The 20,910-nt window shown below is 43.1% G+C and overlaps 1 protein-coding gene and 2 non-coding genes across 3 annotated transcripts; all 3 read right to left on the bottom strand.

Annotated features, from left to right (window-relative positions):
- Positions 1-2,720: 2,720 nt before the first annotated feature.
- Positions 2,721-2,813, bottom strand: LOC123911983. Its single transcript, XR_006810838.1, has one exon. It is a non-coding gene; the product is annotated as a small nucleolar RNA SNORD96 family (small nucleolar RNA).
- Positions 2,814-3,306: 493 nt separating this feature from the next.
- LOC123912047 lies at positions 3,307-3,427 on the bottom strand. Its single transcript, XR_006810907.1, has one exon. It is a non-coding gene; the product is annotated as a small nucleolar RNA snoR111 (small nucleolar RNA).
- A 13,652-nt stretch (positions 3,428-17,079) lies between these two features.
- On the bottom strand, positions 17,080-19,909 carry LOC123911711 (scarecrow-like protein 13). Its single transcript, XM_045963186.1, has 2 exons — positions 19,645-19,909; positions 17,080-19,026 (listed from the first exon to the last, which is right to left on the bottom strand). The coding sequence occupies exon 2, from the start codon at positions 18,829-18,831 to the stop codon at positions 17,284-17,286; it is 1,548 nt and encodes a 515-aa protein (XP_045819142.1). The 5' UTR covers positions 18,832-19,026; positions 19,645-19,909; the 3' UTR covers positions 17,080-17,283.
- Between the last annotated feature and the right edge of the window lie 1,001 nt (positions 19,910-20,910).

The following is a 20,910-nucleotide window of genomic DNA, read 5'->3' as shown; positions in this document are numbered from 1 at the left end:
ACCAAGTGGTAGAGTAGAGACACCGAAGAAAACCCACAATTTAGAAGCTAATAAACCATTGATTAGAAGGATTTTTAACAATGAGGTGAGAATGTTGACAAAGATAAGGCATAGAAGTATTTTGAAGCTATATGGTTTTTGTTTGCACCATAGATGCATGTTTTTGGTTTTGGAATACATAGGAAAAGGGAAGTTTGTATTGTGTTCTACACAATGATGTTGAAGCAATGGAGTTGGATATTGGAGTAAGAGGGTTGACATTGTCAAAGGAATTGTACAGCTTATCATACCTTCATTATGTTTGCAAGCCAGCAATCATTCATAGAGATGTGACAATAAAAAATGTTCTTTTAAACTCATAAATGGAAGCTTGTCTTTCTGACTTTGGCATGGAGAGATTTTGAAATTCTAGTTGGACGAATCAAACACCGAGCTTTTTTCTATTCAAGTTGTTCGAAATTCCGTCTTAATTGTAAACCTCCCCATGTCTATTATGCAAATTTATGTCAAAAAAAATAAACGCTCTTTATATTACGGTGAGTTTGTTAATAAAAGATTTTTGCTGCTCAAGGGTATTGTCGGTATTATGAAAAATTCACACCAAATTTTTTTATACCCACTTTATATATAGGTATAGATTTTAGCCTCCGGCACCTTTAATGTGTTGGGTTAAATGGGTTGGCTTAGTCTCACATTGCTTAAAACTATGGTCAACGTCATGCATATATATGACTTTAGCGGTCCTAATTGTACAATTTGATTTTATAGCGTTCAATTAGGCCTAACCTAAATTCTAAGTCCCATTGCTTCAAATTCATAAATCTTTATTAAAAGAGTTTAAAACAGTGTTTGTTTTTCTAACATAATTAATTTTTCATGCAGAACTTGCTTATACTGATAGTGTGACTAAGAAATGTGATATGTACAGCTTTGGAGTGGTTGATCGGTAAACATACGGGAGAATTTATTTCATTATTAAGATTTGCATCCACCAAAAACATTATAATTAAAGATTTATTAGACGAGACTAATAGCAACCATTAATCAGCAATCTTCTCAAAGTTTAGCTCTTATAGAAACACTAGCCTTTGCATGTCCTCGTTCTCATCCAAGGTGTAGACCAACGTCCAACAATGCACACAATGTGTGAGAAACTTGTCACAGGAAAACCATATGAAGAAATTTCTATCTATAAGGAAGATGTGAAACCAGCAATTATAAACTATGCAGCACCACTACTTGTTTCAACATGTAACTATTTTCAACAATAATTCAACACCAATACACATGTTACATTCAATTCAATCACCTTTTATTTTCTCTGTGTTTGTGTTAGTGTCATATTCAGTGTGTTTGTGTCTGCTTTTACTATTTCTTCATAGATTATACAATTTTTTAGTTGATGAAAATTTTGAATTCTTACTTTTTACTACATTAGCAGCTTCAGAGTCAATTAACAAGTGTGCAACTAAGATAAGGCTGACAATAACTAACTATACATAACAGTGATCAATCGTAACAATTAAAAGCTTTCAATTAGTTCATCTTTTTAGTAGTGGCAGATGCATGTAAGAAGCATTGGGGGCTCAAGCCCCCACAATATTGAAACATATATATTTTTATGATAATACTAGTATATATACATACTTTAATGTAACAAAGTATTAGTATAATTTCTTTAAACCCCAATAAGATTGATTAACCTTCTAATTTACACTTATATATTCAGGCTCAGTTGATATTGATATTATATTATATGTATAGGAGTCGGGGTTAGAACTCCAGACACTTCACTTATTCACCTTTAAGATGAAATTATTAGTACAAGATTATCTTTTCACTTTTAAACTTTGATTAACACAATATTTACTTAATTTATTTTCTCTAGGACCTCCAACTCTCCAATCAAATTTTTAACACAATTTGTCTCTCATAATTTTATTATTCTTAATTATTTTGTAGCCTCTAGCTCCCGACAAAAGAGTAACACAAACCTTTTATTTCCTCTTCTTTTTGTTTTATAAAAAGAAAACAGATCGACAATTTTTTTTTTGACCGTTGGTCATCGACAATATATTCATCTGTTTCTACTATTAAATTAAAAAATTAAAAAATTAAACAAAACATTACTACAAAAAAATGGCCATGGAATATGAGACAACAACCAACGGAGGAATTCTGTCCGAATTCTATGACCATAAGCCACAGTGCAGATCACCACCAGACTTGTAAGTTGTAAGATAGAATGAATTTGTTGAAAAGCAGGCTTGCAAATATCTTGGCATACAAACAAGGAGCTAGTTTTGGAAATCAACTTCAACATTCATAGAATAAATTTGATGTTAATATTGGTTTTTATATTTTCATTTCAATTCATTTTCTTTCAAATGAAATGTTTGAATTTAACGTTGTATAAAAGTCAAATTTAAGCGGGAAGTGGTACGATCAAGTATATGCGGTTATATTTTCATAACTGCATATACTAGATTGTATCAAACCACAATTAAACATGACTTTACATATGTTTAATTACAGAATTAAAGTTTGTTGGAAACGCATGTGACTATGGAAACATGCCATAAAATACCCAAAGAATTAGATCAACTGCTTTTTAGTATCTTTAGAGGCATATTACCAAGTCAGATACTCTTAACATTACATCTAATAATAATATGAAATTATGAATAACAAGTATAAACAAATAACAAGAAAAATAGATAAAGCCTCAGAATTGCAGAACAGTATCAGCAAGGCATAAAAGCCATTCAGTCCCGAAAGATGGTAATTTGTGTATATGATATCGTCATCGGCAATATATCTATCAATCACTGTTTCTATTATTATTATTTGATTAAATAAATAAAATGTGTGTCTCATGGCCAGTCCCAAATGGTAAAGGCAACAACGCTGCTCCACAAGGCAATGGAATATGAGACAACTACCAACGGAGGAATTCTCTCCGAGGAAAGAAAACCATCGACGTCAGTAAACATTTATATGCGACGTTTACTTGGAGTCATACAAACACAATTTCAGTTTGCCCCAATTCAAGTTAGGGATTTGGATTAAAATCCCCCGTCACAAATCTATCAAACTCAAATCAATTTAAATCGGTCAAAACAGGTCAAAACAAAAAACATTAAGATTAACCGGAAAAAAAAAAGTTAACGTGCATCAGTGTATGAATAGTGTCCGCAAAGATATATATGTATCTGGATTCAGTTCAAAGTGAAGAAATATTGATTTACACATCATATGCATTCGTCAAAAACAAAATTCGCTAAAAAAAAGGTAAAATTGAAAAACATGTAGACGAGAAACAATCAAAAAGCCAATGAAAAATGACGAAAGAAACGATGACTCGGCATTGTTATACATCAACGTTAAACAATGGCAGAGACAGTTTATTAGTCTCTTCATCATTCAATTGGAAACAATTGAGGCATTTTTGTAGATTGATTCTAAAATTCAACACAAAATCTAATCTAACTTAAACTAAAACTAATTTTGAAAAACTTGATCGTACCTGGTGATCAGAATAGATTGATGGCCGGTCCGTTGAGCAAGCTTCCACACCGAAGGGGGGGTTTGTACCTGCAGGTGCTCCGATGCCTAAGTCAGCAGGGTGAACAAGAGAGATACAAAGAAGAGAGAGAAAGTATAGTGAGAATGAATCAGAATACCTGGCTCTCCTGTCTAGGAGAGCTTATATAGTGCCCCCAGCGCTGGGCCAAAGGTTGGTCTATTGGGCCGGGATAACCGGCCCAATAGACTCAACTGCCAAGATAGTCCCTGTATCGTAGGGGAAGGCCGTTATTTGCCTCTATCTTGGTTGGAGCCGTTCCGCTATTCGCGGGTAAGGGATAAGCTCCGTGACAGCTGTGGCTGGATAAAGGAGCACGTGCTAAACGTGCTGCTTAGCTGTTAAGCTACGGTTGAATGGATCAGCATGCATGGTTAGGCGAGCATGTGTTTAACGTGCTGCCTACCCATTATGTCGAGCATGGCGCGTCATTGGTTGACGTGTCGGGGAAGTCTCCCCTTATTGGGCTGTGCCCCAAATGTCGGGCAGAAGGGATTGGGCCAGCTCCTGGCCCAGTCCAGAACAGGAGCCCCCCAAGTCGTTGCTCCTAGGCATAGGAGTAATGACTTAAGGTCCAGGCCCGCATGTCGAGGAGTTGTTTCCCCGTCACTCCTAGGAGGAGTTCACAATTCATTGACTATAATTGTTGCTCGTTCGCGCGAGGAGCGCATTTGTATGTTGCTCGTAAATTCCTCCTTGGCACGACGAGGAGAATTATCCAAGGATGAAGCTTCCTTTTGCTCGTGACGCGTGCCAGGATGTTCGTGGAGGAAGTTACGGGGAAGGAATTTTTCCTTTGAAATTTATTGGCTTTTTGTTTCCTCGACGGATTGTCGGGGAGATATTGCTTATATTGCATCAAGTTGATGCTGCCTGTTTTGGCGGGCACGTTTATTTACGTTTGTTTTGCTTGCCCGTAATTCGCGCTTGTCCGCAAAGTCGGGGAGATAATTACGTTGGTGATAACGATGAGCCCCTCGAGAGACGCGTGGTCTGTTCGATGGGATGTGAAAAGACGGATTCTTCATCATTTAATGCCACGTGTGTGGGCTAGTGAAAGGGCGTAATAATTGCCTTGGGAGTGTGCGTTAGTAGCCTCGTTTTACGAGGAGGTTTCTTGACCGTTGGATCCATCGTGACCTTTGGTTTTTAATAAGATTGAATCATAGCCATTTGATGACTTTTAATCAAGACCATTGGATTTGATCAACGATGGATATTGGAGAAGGTGTATCTTTTCGTGATACAGGCACAAGGATCTGGCCCGTCTATAACTAGGGAGAGGGAGAATCATTTGGAACTTTTCGTTCCTCCTTCTCCCTTGCTCTTTGTTTGCTTCTGAGTTTTTGCTGCTGCTTCCTGTGATCTAGAGGCTTAAACATTTTTCAAGACCCAACCTTTGGCTTTTCAAGCTTCACGTTTGCTTCCTCTTTCAACACAAGGTAACAAAGTTTTCTTTGACTTGATTTATTTCCCTTTGTGTTTACTTTGAATGTGTCTGGGCTTTGAACATTACCTTTATCTGAAAACACGTTTTATACTGGTGTTCTGTGCTTCAAACCAGTTATATGTGATACTAAGTGCGTTTGATTGTTGTGGGCTTTGAGTCTAGATTCCTGGGTTTTTCATGACCCATTTCTTGTGCTATTGATTTTAAGCATTTCCCTTAATGGGATTTGGTGTTTGATGGTACTAGATTTGTGTGTTTTAGCACCTTAGTTATTGTGCCTTTGCTACATTTTTGCCATTTTCTGGAAAAATGAAGAACACCCATGAAGGTTGATGGGTTTCTGGAAAATCGCTATGAATGTTGATGAACATTCATGCTTTTCTGGGCAAAACTAATGAACTGAAGAGCAGTGTTCAAAAAATTCTGGGTTTGGATGTGTTTTTCGTTGGGGGGAGAATGTTGTTTCTTCTCCCCGTTATAACCATCATTATTTCGTCGGGGAGAACTGGGTCGCTATTTCTCCCCGTTTATTGTAGCAAAAAGCTAGGTTAGTTGACCCTTATGTCGGGGAGCTTCTCCCCGTTTTCGCCTTCGCGAATTATGTTAAGTGTCTTTATGAATTGTATGAATATCGGGGATCTTCTCCCCGTTTTTTCGTTGAGAAAATGAGTTTGTAAAAACTCTGTGTCGGGGACCTTCTCCCCGTTTTTGCTTTCGCGAATGTTTTAACTGTCGGGGGCCTTCTCCCCGTTATTTCGCTGGGAAATTTGTGGATAAATGAGTTTGTAAAAACTCTATGTCGGGGAGCTTCTCCCCGTTTTTAACTTGGGATTTTATGCCAAAACGGCCTTTGCTTCTACGTGTCGAGCAACGTTGATAGCTTGTGTCGGGGACCTTCTCCCCTTTTTTAGGGTTTGTTTAATGGTTCTCCTCGTTTCCTCTGTTTTCTTTGTGTGCCATTTTGATAAGGGCTTTTGGTCGGGGACAGCGTCCTCGCCCTATCCTACGCCCTTTCACTTGATTTGCGGTGAAAGGGTGGATTTGATAATTGTCGAATTCACTTTATTTTCGCTGCTTTTCAGGTGTTCGAAATGTCAGACACAGAGGAGGCTACGGGGAGCCAAGCGGCGTCAAAGCATAAGTTGGTCGACACAATTACAGATCCAGAGCTGGCCTGGGTTGCGCCCGAGCCGAGGGGCATTGCTTCGACGATTACTGCCCAGGATCCCCGGCTCTTTACTATCGTCGAGGAGGCTGGCTCGGTCAACTGGGAGGTTCACGCACCCGCGGAAGGGGAGCGGATTTGTTCGTCGTACACTGAAGGTGGATTTACTACGTACGAGATGGCGTTCAAAGAGATGGGATACCGGCTGCCCTTCAACAACCTGGAGGCTGAGATTTTTGGCCGGTTAAAGGTGGCTCCCTCCCAACTGCATCCAAATTCGTTGGCGTTCATCCGGGCGTACCAGATCCTTTGTAGGTATCTGGAGGTGGAAGCCACTGTTTCCTTATTTTTCTACATCTTCCAAATCCAACGACAGAAGGTCGGGGACCGGCAGGGTTGGATTTCCTTGAAGCATCAGTCGAGCAAAATATTTAAGATGTTCGTGGAGTCTGCTCGGGGTTTCAAGGAGAGATACTACGTGGTGAAGCCGGTGACGGAGTTTGCTTTGAACTCCTTATATATGGACAGGCCTGTACTCCTCGAGGATGGGTCTCCCCAGTTGGACGAGGGAGGGGAGCCGGTAACGGAGTGGGGCCTTCGTTTTCCGTTGTCTTGGTCGTCGGAGCATTTTTTACTGCGGACCGACGAGTATCTGACGGCTGCCGAGGACCTGACCCCGGCGGAGATGGCAGGCTTTGAGAAGCTTAAGGCCTACGTGGATGGTTTTAAGCCTTGTAGAGTAATGACTAGTCTAGGGGATGTTGCACTAGACAAGCATGGTAAACCGAGGATCGAACCTCGTTTTGTTAATACTAAATTATTACTGTCGTGCAAGACTGTTGCAGCTGAGAATACTTTGCTGGGTATCTACTTTAACTCCTGCCCGTTTTTTACTTGTTTTATATTCAGCATTTTTTGATGTTTTGAGTTTCTCCCCGTGTTTCTGACCACGTTTTCAACTTTGCAGGCAGAATGGCTGATCTAGCTTCCGAGTTGATGAGGATAGCTGCTGAGCAGAAGGGAGAGAAATCAAAGAAGAAGGCGAGGAAATCCAAGCCTAATGTTTTGGTTGCCGAGCAAGCTGCGTCGGGGAGCTTCACCCAATCTTCACCGGTGGGGAGCTCAGCTGGGACCGGGTCTGGCCGGGTGAAGAGACAGAGGGAAGAGCAGATGACGCCTATCGTCGACCTGTCGGAGGGGGACGGTGGTTTCGTCCTCCCCGCGTGCTTGAGCAACAGGAAATTTTTTGATACGAATCCCCTCCAGGTGCCTGCATCGGAGAAGAATTACATTCTGGGTGTTTCTTCAACCGCCCGACAGAACCAGTTGAACGAGGATATTGCTGCTGTCATCCGGCTGGCGGAGACAGCCTTGGTATTAAATGAAGGGGGGCCAACTCTCGAGGCTGAGAAGCTGGCCGCTAAAAACAGGAAGCTGGAGGCTGAGATTGCTTTGTTGGAAAATGATCTGCTCGACCTTAGGAGCAAGCAGGAGAATTATTTCAAGAATATGGAGGAGGCCCGACTTACCGCTGAGCAGCTGGAGAAGACGAATAAGGTGCTCGAGGACCTGAAAGTCAGCAGTGCCGAGCAGAGGGGTAAGCTGATGGAAGAAGTGGCTATGTTGCAAGCCAAGTGTGCCCCTCTTGAGGATGAGAAGGAGGAGACTCTCAAGTTTGCAACTCGAGGAGACCTGGTGAAGGAAATCAAAAGGCAAGGGGGCTTGATGTTGGCGAGTATGGTGCACGGGTGGAAGAATGCGATCGCCCAACTCAAGGTTGTGAATGCCGAGCATGGCTTGATTACTGATGGCATTCACAAGCTCAAGCGGGTTGAGAACGGGCAGATCGTCATCCCTGAAGAGTACAAGGAGATGGAGCTCGAGGAGGAGAAGTTGGATGAGGAGGCGGTTGATGATGAGGACGAGGAGGATGAGGAAGTCGAAGAGGAAGTTGTCGGGGAGGAGAGGGCACCGGAGGGCAACCCAGAGGGTCATGATGAAAGCTCCTGATCCTCCCCGGTTTTTTATTTGGGCCTGCGCGCCAATGACTTTATTCGTCTTTTTTGTTTCATGACAATTTACTTTTGGTGGCCTGCGTGCCCGGTTTTTGTAACATTCGGACAAATGGGTTTTTATGCCCGGTATTTATAACAATGATCGTTTTATTCATCCTGCTCGTCTATTCTATCTCCTCGTTTGTATGTTTAAATTATTGTTTTCGTTTTTGCTAAGTTATGCCTGCGTGGAATATGCATGTCTTTATGCTTGCTCGTTTTTAACTTAACAAATTTTTGGTTTTGATATTCGTATACTTGCTCGACATTGTTGTATGCCTGCTCGACAAAACCGTTTTTATATTTGTAAGTTTTTTGTTGCGAGCACGTTTCGTCGAGGAGGTCGTCCTCGGATTTAACTTAGAAAGTTTAGGGAACTAACTAAGCGCCTAGAGTTGTTTTCTGAGGCTAATACGGACGCCGACACGTTGTTGTGCCCGCCCCCGCGGCTTGAACTTCCCATCGCGAGCTGGGCGTTAAGCCTTGGCACGAAGACGAGGAACTTGTCTCAAAGGTCATCCTCGTCGGGGAGATGCTCTGCCCTTCCTGAGCTAGAGTATCTCCTTTTCAGTTATTTGGATCGAGCACGTGTGCCCGCGTGCTTTCCGTTGTCGAGGTGTCGGGCTCGTTGCTAGAGGATCCGAGGAGCCTTTTAGAAGTGTTTTTTACTTTGGCAATAACTTAGCTATAATATTGTTTTAATTTTTGGGCGTTCCAAGGTCGAGGAAGTTTCTTTCCTCGAAGATCCTCGAGATAATACGCGCCATTTTCTGTTTTGTTAATGACGCGATATGGTCCTTCCCAGTTGGCCGCCAATTTACCATCCTGGGAGTCCTTAGCATTTCGTCTTAAGACGAGGCTGCCCACTTCAAATTCTCTTTTGATGACTTTGACGTCATGTCGGGCAGCTATTTTTTGTTTAAGGGTGGCTTCCCGAAGGGATGCCCCCGTGCGGATCTCTTCGACGAGATCAAGCTCTTCACGGAGAGCTTCGTCGTTCATTTCTTCTTCGAGCGGTTGCTCGGTTCGGCGAGATGGCTCGCCCACCTCCACGGGGATGACTGCTTCTGTTCCGTATACCATTCTAAATGGAGTCTCCCCGGTTGTGGAGTGTGGTGTTGTGCGATAGGCCCAAAGGACGCTTTCGAGCTCCTCGACCCATTTCTTTTTGTTCTGGTCCAATCTTCGACGTAGGCCGCGCAGGATTACTCTGTTGGCGGCCTCGGCTTGCCCGTTAGTTTGGGGATGTTCCACGGAAGTGAAATGTTGCTTAGTCCCCAGGGCAGCGAGGAAGTCTTGGAAACCTTTGTCCGTGAATTGTGTCCCGTTGTCCGTGACGACGGCCTGTGGTATCCCAAATCGGCAGAGTACGTCGCGTTTAAAGAAACGGAGTATCCTGAACGACGTTATGTCGGAGAGGGGTTCAGCCTCTACCCACTTGGTGAAATAGTCCACGGCGACTATCAGAAATTTATTTTGGTGGAGTCCCTTTGTAAAGGGGCCAAGTATGTCCATGCCCCACCAAGCGAAGGGCCATGGTGACGACAAAGATTTGAGTTCGTGGGGAGGAGCTAGGTGCATGTCCCCATGTCGTTGACATTTGTCGCATTTCTTCACATGGTCCTTTGCGTCTTGCTGCATGGTGGGCCAGTAGTATCCTGCTCGAAGAGCTTTCCTGGCCAGCGATCTTCCTCCCAGATGCTGGGCGTTGATTCCCTCGTGTACCTCGCGCAAGATATAGTCGACCGTTTCCTCGTCGACACATTTAAGGAGTGGGATTGAGAATCCTCTCCTATATAACTTTCCGTCGAGGACGACATATGCGCATGCTCGACGTCTAATTATTGCTGCCTCTTTCTGATCGTCAGGGAGGGTTCCATTCGCGAGGAAATTGTATACGGGGGTCATCCAGCAGTTTTGGTCGCCAATGACATTTATGTCGAGGACGTTGCTCGCCTTCTCGATGCTTGGTCGTGGGAGTACTTCCTGAATGACGGATTTGTTTCCGCCTTTCTTTTTTGTGCTCGCCAGTTTGGACAGGATATCTGCCCGTTTGTTGTGCTCGCGCGGAACGTGTTGCACCTCCACGGATTCGAACTTAGTGATTTTTTCCTTCACTAATGCTAAATATTCAGAGAGATTATCATTTTTGGCTTGATATTCTCCCAATACTTGTGAGGCAACAAGTTGTGAATCTGTGAAAATTTTTACTTCTTTTGCCTCCATGTCCTCGGCCAACCGTAGCCCTGCTAGGAAGGCTTCGTATTCTGCTTGGTTATTTGATGTCGGGAAGGATAGTGCTAGGGATACTTCAATGATGATCCCATTTTCGTTTTCTAGGATAATTCCTGCTCCTGCCCCCGTGGAGCTTGACGCTCCGTCGACGAATATTGTCCATTTGTCTGCCTCGCTTGTCGAGGAGGCTGGACTCGTCATTTCGGCCACAAAGTCTGCCAGGACTTGTGATTTTAGCGCTTTCCTGCTCTCGTAACGAATGTCGAATTCGGAAAGCTCGAGGGACCATTTGAGCATCCTGCCCGCCATGTCTGGTCGACCAAGCAGTGATTTGATGGGTTGGTCGGTTCGTACTATGATTGTGTGTGCTAGGAAGTAGTGGCGTAGTCTTCTTGCTGCGTTGATGAAGGCAAGGGCCACCTTCTCGATTTGTGTATATCTGAGTTCGGGCCCCTGGAGAGCCTTGCTTGTAAAGTACACTGGTTTTTGTCCTTCCGTTGTTTCGCGGACAAGGGCTGCGCTGACGGCCTCGGATGCGACGGAGAGGACTGGGGGTTCGGACAGGGCCTTCTTGAGATGTTGGAGGGCCTGTTCGCACTCGTCCGTCCATTCGAACATAGCTTCTTTCCTTAGTAATTTGAAAAGCGGTAATGCGTGTTGAGCAGATTTTGCTACGAAGCGAGACAATGAGGTCAGCATTCCGTTCAGGGTTTGTATGGATTTTTTGTTGCTCGGAGTTGGGAGCTCCGTAAAGGCACGACATTTGTCGGGGTTGGCTTCGATTCCTCGTTCTGTTAGGTAGAATCCGAGGAACTTTCCTGCTCGTACCCCGAAGGTGCACTTTTCTGGGTTGAATCGCATGTTGTGTTTTCTGGCCTGCTCGAAGACCTTACGTAAGTGGGCGGTATGGTCGATTTCCTCATGGGATTTTACGATCATGTCGTCCATGTAGACTTCGAGCATGTCGCCTATTTCTGCCCGGAATACTTTGTTCATCATCCGCTGGTATGTAGCACCAGCGTTTTTTAGACCGAAGGGCATTACGTTGTAGTAATAGTTGCCCGACTCGGTCATGAAAGCTGTTTTTCCCCTGTCGGCCACAGCCATTGGGATTTGGTTGTATCCTGAATATGCATCCATAAAAGACAATAATTTAAAGCCAGAAGAATTATTGACTAATTTATCAATGCAAGGTAAAGGATAGGAATCTTTAGGGCAAGCCCTATTGAGATCGGTATAGTCAACACACATGCGCCATTTTCCATTAGATTTTTTAACTAGTACAACGTTTGACAACCAGGTAGTGTATCTGGCTTCAGAAATAAAATTTGCCTCTAGGAGGTCTTTTACAGCTTTTTCAGCAGCCTCCGCTTTTTCGGGAGACTGCCTACGCCTACGTTGCACTACGGCACTAGCAAGTGGGTCGACAGTAAGTTGATGACAAGCGATGTTTGGATCCAGCCCGGGCATGTCGGCAGCGTGCCATGCAAACAAGTCAGCATTTTCTCTAAGGCAGGCTTTCAGCTGCTTCCTCGCCAATTCGGGGAGCCCTGTCCCAATCTTGACTCCTTTTTCTGGATCCTCGCCAAACTGGATTATCTCGAAGTCTCCATCTAGAATGGGGCGATAATGTTCTTTGCTCGCCTCGTCGTCCTCCTTCTCCTCCTTCCTCAGCTTTTTCTCCTCCTTATGCTCTTTCTTGGAGGTGCGGCTGTCAAGGTCAACAGAGCTCACACTTGGACCGGGCAGACTTGGTGGTGCTTCCGGGGATGGCTTTGGTGGTGTTTCCGAGGAAGGCTTTGGCTTCTTTGCTTCAGGAGCTTTGCCAATGAAGTTGTTGCCTTTGGATGCTGCGTCAAAGCACCTCCTCGCAGCTTCGATGTCCCCGTGCAAAGTAGCAACCTGCCCCTTATGAGTGTAATATTTCATCTTCAGGTGGGCGGTGGAGGGGACAGCCATCAGGTCTGCTATGGCCGTCCTGCCGATGATGCACTGGTAGAGGCAGGGGCAGTCTACGACCAAGAATTTGACCCTGATTGACTTGGCCGTTTCCTCGGAGCCAAAAGTAACTATGAGGTCGACATAGCCCCAAGGCCTAGTGGTTGCCCCGTTGAATCCTGTGAGATCTGAGCCCAAGTACGGGGTGAGGTGTGTCTCGTCCAGCTGTAAGGTCCTGAACAAACTGGCGTACATGATGTCGCAGGAGCTCCCCGGATCGATGAGGACCCGACGAACGTCCATGTTGGCCATGTCTGCCCGGACGAGGAGGGGAATTTGGAAATTGGCTGTCCCACCGGGCAGCTCTTCTCGATAGAAGGCTAAAGGCATTGATCGCCCCTTCGCCTTGTCCAGCGTTGCGTTCATATTCGAGGACGTGTTGATGAGATCCTCAAATTTTCTTTTTATTGATCCGACGGTGTGCTTGTCCATGTGACCGCCGGATATGACGAGTGAGTCTGTGAAGTAGTCCCCCGTGCTAAGCGTAGGACTAGTATGGGTGTCCCCAAAACCGCTGGGGATAGCAAAATCTTCTGGCCGGGAGACGCTCATAGCTATCTGCTTGGCGTTGTTCTTCCCGGCTGGTTGGGGAGGTACTTCCTCGACCGCGCGTGTCTCCGCGGCCTCTGGTCGAGGGTCGTTGTTTCTTTTCACGAACTGTCTTAGTTGTCCGTTTCTGATCATGATTTCAATAGCATCCTTCAGTTGGATGCAGTCGTCGGTCCTGTGACCATAACTTTTGTGGTATCTGCAATACCTATTTTTGTCTTGGCCGGGCTTCAGGGGGGTTGGCTTTGGTTGCTTCACATTTGCTCTGTCGAACTCAGAGATGTGAACCTCAGCGAATATCTCTCCCCGTGATTTGACGAGGGGGGTGTAGGTGGCGAATGTGCTTGGAGGGCCGCGAGGCTCTCGTCTTTCGCCCCTCCTTCTGTCTCTGCCCCTCTCGCCACCCCGATCGCCGCCTCTATCGTGTCCCCTGTCGCCGCCCCTATCATCGCTCCTATGGGAGGACTCGCGGGCAGGGTGGCTGCTTCCAGGTCGGGCAAGGCGGGCGACATCAGCTGCCTGGACTTCCTCGTAATCAATGTATTTTTGAGCTTTTAGGAGGAGGTCGTCCCAGGTGGGTGGTTTTTCTATGCCAACAGCTTTGGCAAAATCGCTGCCCGGGCGAAGGCCCCTCTGCAGCAAGTATTTTTTCATGTCGTCGGTCGTTTCGACCTGCACAGCCTCTTTGTTGAATCTCTCGACGAAGTTGCGGAGAGTTTCGTCTTCAGCTTGGTATATGGCCTCCAAGGCATGCACAGTCTTTGGGTGCTTGCGGGAAGCAGTGAAGTGTCTGCAAAACTGTTCAGTAAGATCCCTCCATGAATGGATGGATTGAGGGGGCAGGCTTTGGTACCATGCCATTGCTCCCTTCCTCAGCGTGGTTGGGAACAGTCTGCACCTAATGGCACCGCTAATGTTCCTGAAATCCAGGTTCGCGTTGACATTGGCTATGTGATCGTCAGGGTCGGTCAATCCATCATACGCGGGGAGCGTAGGAGGTCTCTCGAAACCCTTTGGAACATGTTTCTTTAAGATGTCTCTGGAAAGAGGGCATCGGGGATCGCCCTCGTCACTTCCATCGGGAGAACGGTCCTCGGAAGACCGGGGAGAATCACCGGGCATCGGTGTTGGACTACGGGATTTGCGAGGACGGTAGCTGCCTGACGCGCCATGTTTGGCCATGTTCGCCAACCCTTGAGGTGAATGGCGGCGTGGAGCTTCATGCTTCCCTTTCTTGCCCGGAGAGGATCTACCCTCGCGATGAGGAGGAGTGCGGTCCTTCTTCCGAGGAGTAACTTCTACCCTCTCTAGGTCGGGGCGTCGATGTTTGACGGCCGCCGGACGGGGAGGGGAAGGATCAGCTTGGCGTCTCCGCGGGGGAGAGTTGGTCTTTCTAGGTGGCCGGCTTTTCTCCAGCGCGGCAATCCTTTCGCTCTGCTCGTCCAGTCGACGATTTTGAGCCTGCATGGCCTCCGTTGTTTGTTTGAGGGCAGCGATCAAGGCTGCGATCTCAGAGTTGGGCAGGACGGCGGGCTGTTCGGCGTTGTTTGCCGGAGCTTCTTGTTTGAATTGCGGGCGTTTGCCCATCCGACGATCGGTTAGGTTCTCGACGTCTTCTTCATCGGAAGAGAGTGAGGTTTCCCGTCCGTCGCGGGAGTCGGTTTCTGGACCGCGTGTTACGGTGGTATCGTCACGCACCGGTGATAGGACGGTGTTATGCTGCGGCGGCGGAGAGGACGGAACGTTGAGCACGTTGTCATCGCCGGCGTCGGTGTTGAGTGGCTGCGAAGAACTGGCCATGATGAGGTTTCTTGAGAGGTTTGGTTTTTTATCTTTGTTTCTTTGAGGAAAGGTTTAAAGAATGGGGGAGAACTCAGTCCCCACAGACGGCGCCACTGATCGTACCTGGTGATCAGAATAGATTGATGGCCGGTCCGTTGAGCAAGCTTCCACACCGAAGGGGGGGTTTGTACCTGCAGGTGCTCCGATGCCTAAGTCAGCAGGGTGAACAAGAGAGATACAAAGAAGAGAGAGAAAGTATAGTGAGAATGAATCAGAATACCTGGCTCTCCTGTCTAGGAGAGCTTATATAGTGCCCCCAGCGCTGGGCCAAAGGTTGGTCTATTGGGCCGGGATAACCGGCCCAATAGACTCAACTGCCAAGATAGTCCCTGTATCGTAGGGGAAGGCCGTTATTTGCCTCTATCTTGGTTGGAGCCGTTCCGCTATTCGCGGGTAAGGGATAAGCTCCGTGACAGCTGTGGCTGGATAAAGGAGCACGTGCTAAACGTGCTGCTTAGCTGTTAAGCTACGGTTGAATGGATCAGCATGCATGGTTAGGCGAGCATGTGTTTAACGTGCTGCCTACCCATTATGTCGAGCATGGCGCGTCATTGGTTGACGTGTCGGGGAAGTCTCCCCTTATTGGGCTGTGCCCCAAATGTCGGGCAGAAGGGATTGGGCCAGCTCCTGGCCCAGTCCAGAACAAAACTAAAAAGCCTGACATTGATTTGCATCGGCGCTGTTGGAAGTATTGTGAAGCGATGCAACTTTGTATAGCATTGGGAGCAATTTATAAGACAAGCGTTAACCTAACCCGGCAATCGATACATGCGGACCAAAATACCCTATTATACCTAATGGGCCAGCTAGTGTAATCCATTTCTATAGTGGGCTTAAGATCCGTTACTTAAATAATTGATATTTTTGACACGTGTCTTAATTGCTTAAGACACGTGTCAAAAATATTTCATGTCAGCAATTTTTGGTCAAAATAGTTAATAGGGACCAAGAAATGCAAAAGGGGGCAAACGTGGGGGCCAAAATCGCACATTTGAAACGTGGGGAGCCAAAATCGCACAATTATGAAACGTGGGGGGCCAAAATCGCACATGTGAAACGTGGGGGGCCAAAACTGCAATTTAGCCAAAAAATTATACTGCCGATAGATATAAATTAAATCCAAAATATATCAAGGTACTAACTACTAAGACGGTTTTTAATTTCATATTTCACACAACATGTGAATTCTCACCAGACATGGTTTTGGGCCAAGGCAAGCAGGACCCCAACGCAAGGCCTCTGAAAAATTGGAACCTCAATTTTTTTTTTGCAAGCCCATCATTTAAAACATTGCTTAAGTATTTTTTAGGAGGATAAATATCATGAAATGTTGTTTGGTCTAATGTTCCACACATGTGTTTTAAGATTTCAGGGCGTGGTGGTGGTGAGTTCCTATCTGACTTGCGACAATTTTTTAATTTTACTTTAAGAGATCAATTCATAATATAAATATAGTTAATTTTAAAATCATAATTATATATGTTTCCTTTTAAAAAATAATGAGTTTTATTTTTCAATAAATAGAATTACTCGATGGCATTAGTTAAAAAGAAGAATTACTATATGGCTTATAAATAATTTACTACTTTTTTTAAAAAAAAGAAATTATATTTTATTATATTTTGAAAAATTATTTTTTAAAATTAAGTTGCAATTTTTATTAAAAACACTATAAGTTGCAATTTTTTTAATTTATCCCGCATCTCCAAAATCTCGGAACCGGCTGGCCCTGATTCTCACCATATTACTTTTCAGCAGCTTGACCACTAAAAAAAAATGATAAGCTCAATTGAATAAACATGATCAACACTTCAATAATATTAATATGTGAATACTTTCGCTTTTATTTTTTGTGTGGACCAATGAATTCTCACCATATTACTTTTGTAGCTTGATCATTAAAAAAAAATGGTAAGCTCAATTAACATCAAATCACTATTCAAATCTAAGCATCCATCAGTTAGGTATATATATGTAAAAAAATATTGTAACTGCAGAATTCTGAGAGTGGACTTCTAGAACATGTTACACACACAAAACAAATTATCTGAGGAAGAGGTAAAGGATTACACTAGAGTAGTAGACCAAAAACTTGAGCATCATGTACCCTTTGCTTTGGTTGAATTTCACATGCTTATTACATGGATAAGGAATTAAACAAGAAAAAACAAAATGAAAAATTTACTCATCTCAATCAGTTAAATAAAGAGAATCTCACAGTTTCTTTCATTTCAGTATTGACATTTACAACAAGTTTTGAGATTCTGCATACTACAAAAATAACCTGCTAAAAGGTACATGTTGGAATATAGCTAAATCTCAAAGTTTATATATATGGAGAAACTTTGGATACCATGCATTATGCTAAAACTAAAGTACACAGGTCAAAAGGGTGGCGAAAAAAGGGTCAGTTACATCTCCAAGCAGAGGAGGTGGCCATAGCTCTCTTCATCCAACCAAGATAGAGAGCACCATCTCTATGTTCCAGTCTATAATTTTGATTGTAGTCCTTCAACAAATTTTGGACAGAATGCATCACTGAAGAATTCAATGAGCATTGTCTGAATCCAGCCATGGAAAATCTCATCCTCCACTTTCCAAAAACTTCATGCCTCTCCACCCTCTCAATCCCCTCACAGGCTATCATGTTAACAATGTCCCGTGCCACACAGTTCTGCTCTGTACTAATCCGTTTCTTATCGTCTTTGGCACAAGCCACGTCTATTGATTCAAACATAGCTGTGTAATAATCCATTGTCTCCACAAACCTATGAAAGAATGGAGATGTATTGGTGTTGGATTCTTGCTCAACAAGGGTAACAACCTTTGGAGACAAACTCTTAACCAATCTCAACAATCTGTCTCTATGGTTCTCTATGCTCACACTCTCATCCGGCATATGGTGCAAAAAATAGGGAAAATTGACGGCAAGGGCTTCTCCAGGTATAATTTTAAGATTTTCTCGTTGGACTTCACAACCAGACATTGCAGTGTTGTGGAACTCAAATGGAACTCCGCAAGACTTGGCATAGTCTGAAATCCTTTCTCCTACAATCTGAAGTCCACCACCGCGCGCATGAAATGATTGTGAATCATCGACACCTGTTATCCGAATAAAAGGTGGTCCGCCAGGCCTGTTTGCAAGCGCTTGAATAAGTAGAAGCCACTGTGTTCCCTGTGCAATTTGGAAATCAATTATATGAATCATGGATTCATTTGCCATTGCTTCAGAAATAACAGCATTTGCAGATATGTATGCAAACTTAAAATATGGACAAATCTGATACAGAACGTGCATGTAACTCAATAGTTCTTTGCTCGTTGGTTGGTCACATTTCAATGCCTTGTAGATCAAGCTTCCAGACGATTCTAATCTAGCTCTAAGCCCTTCCAACAAGTAAGCACTTAACCTCTGGATTGGATCTCCAGCGACCGATACCATCTTCGCCAATACATTATCCATCCAGCCTCTTGCTGTTGGAATATCACCATCAGACACAGCCTGTGCACATAGCAAGAGGACTTCTTTCAAGTCAAGCTTTTGAATGTTTTCTGCAATTAGATCCCAATCATATTTAGCTGATGGAGATGCTCCGTGGAGGCTAGTCTCCATGCAGTTTCCGTAACTGTCAACAATATCGAAATCATCAGACCCCAACAACGAATTCTCCAGTTCTCTAAGTTTGTGCTTCAAATCATGGCCATCATCAACACTAGACATCCCGCTTATTGGCGATCCATAAGTGTTGTCAGATGATTGTTGATGATCTGAATGGCATGATTGCGATTGAGAATCTTGTGGAGAAAATGGACTCTTGTTAGATGATACACTGGCATATGAAGGAGAATCGCAATCTATGAAAGCAGCAATTTCAGGGTATGATTCCACGGGGAAACATTCCTCCTTCATGGTTCCGAAAGAAAGATCAGATTGGTGACAGAATTGCCTTTGCATCTTGAATCGCTAGTAGTGAATCTTTGTAATTGTAAATGAAAAGGTTGTTCCCAACTGAAACGGTCCACTCGCTAGTTATGCAGAAGAGTTTAGCAGTACGGTTTTAAGGAGCAGTTTGAGTCACCATTTTGGTAAGTAACTAGATGCAATAATGATCAGCAACAACAGTTCACATATGTATTTAAGAAACACAACCTGCATAACAATAAAACTGTTAGGGAAAGATCTAAGTAATTCAAGCTAGTTGATTACAATCTAAGGAGAAAAACAACTCTGTGGCAACAGAAGATTCCCAATTCGGTCCTTGGGTCGGATACCACCGAGTTTAAAAAAAATAAAAAAAAAGTTCCTAATCAAATGTATCCATGTGACAAATGAGATACATAGTTAAAAACATGTGATCCACTATAAATTTGAAGAAGCAAACTAAACTATGTGTCAATTTGAACATGTTCTGACACCAACACATATTTATTTTCTCAAATTATTGAATATCCTTTCTATGTAAAATGGATTGATTATTCTCAGAATCTGAATTCCAATTAAGGATCCAAATTAATTTATCATATCTTATAGATTTACATCATATATAAGTCTTAAAAACCCTTTAAATTTCCCAATTGAGAATTGATCAGCTAAGGAAACATGATCATAAAATAATTTCTGATATTGAACAATTAACCAAAAGCATAGAATGGAAAAATATTCAAAGAAATAAAAAATCTTTCAAACTGGTTAGATGAAACACAAGTAATTAGTTGAAACCTATAGTACTAATTAGATAGATTTAACAAGTATCAAGTGAAAACATACCTGTAGCTTGTGTGTTTGTTTGTGCAGCAGAGAAGAGAAACTTGATTGGTCTTCACCTAAATCTCACCTAAGGATTATGATTAGGATTAGGATTTTGAATCACTAATCTTTGATTTTATGCAAGTTGATATATATAGACTACTAGGCTTCATATATACGACAAATACTACACAATTATTTAGTATTTAATTATTTATTTATTTATTATTACACGTTTGTAGTAGATAGAAATAGAAGATTCCTGACTATTACTACTACTACTACTCGGTTGAGTTGAATACTCCCTCCGGTCCTTTTTATAAGGAACAATTTGGAAAAAAAATTTGGTCCTTTTTATAAGAAACAATCATTAAATTTATTCTTACAATTCCATTTCTACCCTTATTAAATTGTATCTATTCCAAAGTTATGCATTAATTAGAGTGACATATTCCCTAAGAATAAATTAATACACCAAGGTTAGTTTTGGAATGGATTGTAAAATTTTAGAATTTTTATTAAGAAAGATAAGGTTTCTTGGTATGTGTGTTTTTACCAAATTGTTCCTTATAATAAGGACCGGAGGGAGTACTGTTTTGGTTTAGGTGGGGTACCCTTGAAAGGAAGGAACTTGGAAGTGAGCTTAATTCCAAAAAACAGCCAGAGTAGAGTGTTAATTTGGCATCGTCAGTCACGTTGTTCATCACTTCAATAATCCAATTAATGCTTTTCTTTCAAGTAAGTACTATACTTTATTTATAACAAAATTTAATTCTAAATTTTTATGGTTGGTTGGTACTACATGACGAAAGTAGATGTCGTCGTAGTGATGACAACTGAACGCGCTTTCTGACAAACGTAACCTTGTTTTTTGCAAAATCAATTCTTATTTTTATTCTGCCTCCATTTTATCACAAAACCACGCGTAAATTAACATAGCTAATGGTTTAACTTAAAGAGAATCAGATTTTGATGTTCAGACTAACCATTTTTGCTCTATTTTTCATAAGTTTAATTCAGTTGGTATGGTTTAACTCGGTTGGTATAATATGAGTGAGTTCACGTTCTCTCCATTTATTATCCCTTCATTTATTTTTCATTTGAAGAGAGATAGACACATTAAAAATTAGTGGGATCCATTAAAAGTGGATCCTACTAATTTGTGGACCCCACTAATTTTTTCATGTGTCTATCTCTCTCTAAATGGAGAATAAATGGAGAGATAATAAATGGAGGGAACCTGAACTCAATATGAGTATCTTGTGTAGAAGTTTTTTTTTTTTTTTT

This window comes from Trifolium pratense, linkage group LG2, assembly GCF_020283565.1.
Source record: "Trifolium pratense cultivar HEN17-A07 linkage group LG2, ARS_RC_1.1, whole genome shotgun sequence".
In the NCBI taxonomy this organism is placed as follows: Eukaryota; Viridiplantae; Streptophyta; class Magnoliopsida; order Fabales; family Fabaceae; genus Trifolium; species Trifolium pratense.
The sequence above is the reverse complement of the archived record's forward strand: the minus strand, read 5'-3'. Positions and strand labels throughout refer to the sequence as shown.

What these genes read in the sequence shown, in the direction of transcription:
- LOC123911711 (XM_045963186.1), bottom strand. Translation starts at nt 18,831, where the DNA reads ATGCAAAGGCAATTCTGTCACCAATCTGATCTTTCTTTCGGAACCATG.